This window comes from Octopus bimaculoides, chromosome 3 (assembly GCF_001194135.2).
Source record: "Octopus bimaculoides isolate UCB-OBI-ISO-001 chromosome 3, ASM119413v2, whole genome shotgun sequence".
NCBI classification, from domain to species: domain Eukaryota; kingdom Metazoa; phylum Mollusca; class Cephalopoda; order Octopoda; family Octopodidae; genus Octopus; species Octopus bimaculoides.
In genome coordinates this window covers 121,509,088-121,511,587 of record NC_068983.1, presented here as the reverse complement: position 1 = coordinate 121,511,587, position 2,500 = coordinate 121,509,088, and the positions used below count along the sequence as shown (strand labels likewise).

General features: G+C 43.7%; 1 protein-coding gene across 1 annotated transcript in view; it reads left to right on the top strand.

The window, feature by feature from the left end:
- The window catches only part of LOC106875658 (osteocalcin 2-like), a 5,659-nt gene extending 5,632 nt beyond the window's left edge, over positions 1 to 27 (top strand). The window contains exon 3 of the mRNA XM_014923897.1: positions 1 to 27. This exon is cut by the window's left edge and continues 178 nt beyond it. Within this exon, the coding sequence (XP_014779383.1) occupies positions 1 to 27 (27 nt within the window).
- The last annotated feature ends 2,473 nt before the right edge of the window (positions 28 to 2,500 follow it).

The following is a 2,500-nucleotide window of genomic DNA, read 5'->3' as shown; positions in this document are numbered from 1 at the left end:
AATAATAATCGTCATCAACAACAATAGCAACAGCTGCCACAACAGCAAAAATAAAAACAACAACAACTACAACAACAACAACAACAATAACAACATCTACAGGATGTAACAAATGTTTTCATGTGCTTTCATGCGATAAGAGCAGGGAATGACCAATGAACGAGTTGCTAAATGTGTGTCTTGAGAAGAGACCGAAAGGACTTCAAGTGTCATCATATCAACCTCTTTAATGCTAACAACAGCAAAAAAAAAAACAAAACACCACCACCATCGCCACTACTATCAACAACAATGACAACAACAAAAGAAGCTTCACTGCTCTGCACTCCTCTCCAAGTAATGTTTCGCTTATTAGATGAGTTGGTTGGTTGGCACTCTGTCGGTTACGACGAGAAGGGTTCCAGTTGATCCGATCAACGGAACAGCCTGCTCGTGAAATTAACGTGCAAGTGGCTGAACACTCCACAGACACGTGTACCCTTAACGTAGTTCTCGGGGGTGATTCAGCGTGACACAGAGTGTGACAAGGCTGGCCCTTTGAATTACAGACACAACAGAAACAGGAAGAAAGAATGAGAGAAAGTTGTGGTGAAAGAGTACAGCAAGGTTTGCCACCATCCCCTGCCGGAGCCTCGTGGAGCTTCAGGTGATTTCGCTCAATAAACATTCACAACACCCAGTCTGGGAATCGAAACCGCGATCCTACGACCGTGAGTCCGCCACCCTAACCACTGGGCCGTTGCACCTCCACATTAGATAAGAAACTAAATTAAAAGTGTTAGTCTTAAAACTACTGGAAGTTTGGAATGTTGTTATTTTGTTGTATAAATTCATAAGCACAGGCATGACTATGGTAAGAAGCTTGCTTCCCAACCACAGTTCCACTGTGTGGCACCTTGGGCAAATGTCTTCTGCTGTAGAAGCTAGTTGACCAAAAGCCTTATGAGTGGATTTGGTAGATGGAAACTGAAAGACACCCATCGTACGTATACATACACACACATGTGTGTGTGTGTGTCTTTGTGTCTGTTCACCCCCACCCCATCCTCACCATTTGACAACTGGTGCTGGTGTGTTTATGTTCCTGTAACTTAGTGGTTCTCCTCAGCTGTTCCCTTTCTTACACACTTTTTAACTTTCCTCTTATCCAAGTCAGCAACCACCAACCTGTGCTGCAACTCTCCTGGTATTGTCTTCACATCTCTCAGATATTTTCTGTTTTTCCTGCCAACCAACATGAAATCAATCTTTGTCTCATTCCCTCCTGCACTGAAAGCCACCTTCCTTTTCTCTGTTTCCCTAAATCATGTGTTCGCCACACACAACTCTTTTTCATCACAAAACTCCAACAGTATCCTTCCTTCCATATTTCTCTCCCCAATTCCGTTTCCCCCATGCACACCCTGAAAACCCTGGATTCATTTCCCAACATGTCTATTAAAATCTCCTATGCCCAAAACCAATTCATCTATCATACTTAATATTTCATCCAAGAACCACTCTTTCTCAGTGATCCCTTTTCCACTTTGTGGACCATACCCACAAATCACCATCACTTCTTCCTCCAATGCTAACACTACTCATCATTTTGTCACTCTTTCTCCTAACCTCCACTACCTTCTCACAAATTTCTTCCTTCACCAAAATTTCCACACCTCCATTTTCTGACCACCATAACTTGTACCTTCTTCCCTTGACCCCCACAAATCTTGCACCCTGGCCCCTCCACCTAGCCTCCTGCACACAGCACACATCCACCCTCCTCTTCCTCAATTCCTCACACACCTCAGTTCCCCTTCCACACAGACTGCTCACATTCCAACTTCCCAACCTCACTCCAAGCTTATCCTCAGACATTGGCCATCATAAGGCAAGTCATGCTTGTGGACCCAAGATGAGGGTTTGCACTTTCCTTTTTGAGGTAAGCAGATGTAGCCCACCCCAACCTTTGGGCTTCTTTGCTATTGTCATGAGGCTTTTTTGGAGCTGAACTTTCTCTGTGTATACATACACATGCACACACACAAAGTTAAATAGGTGTCATTACCATTATTAATAATAATGATGATGATGATAATAATAAAGTGGCTAGTAAGTTTACACCTTTATTGGTAAAATATAAACAAAATTCAGTAAGGTATTAAAATACCACTTGCTATAAACAGAGATATCACTCTTTTTAGTGTGGCAGGCAAAAATTTCAACTCTTATATCTGTGTAAATCTTGTATATATCTAATGTATTGTGGTGTTATGGGCTGTGACGAGCTATGTGTTGTGGTGGAGAGGGGTGAGGCAAACAGAGGTGAAGCCAGACTGGAAGGGCCAAACCGGAAGGGTCAGATCGGAAGTCGGCGACACGCGGTCGAAGGCTAGCACGTGGGGGCAGTGAGAAAACAGCGACGTTACGAGAAAGACGTGTTCTGATTAGGAGCGATCGTGTACCCCGCTGCAGTCGGCAAGGTAAGGTCCAACGCTTCATTCTGACCTTTTGCTTCTTG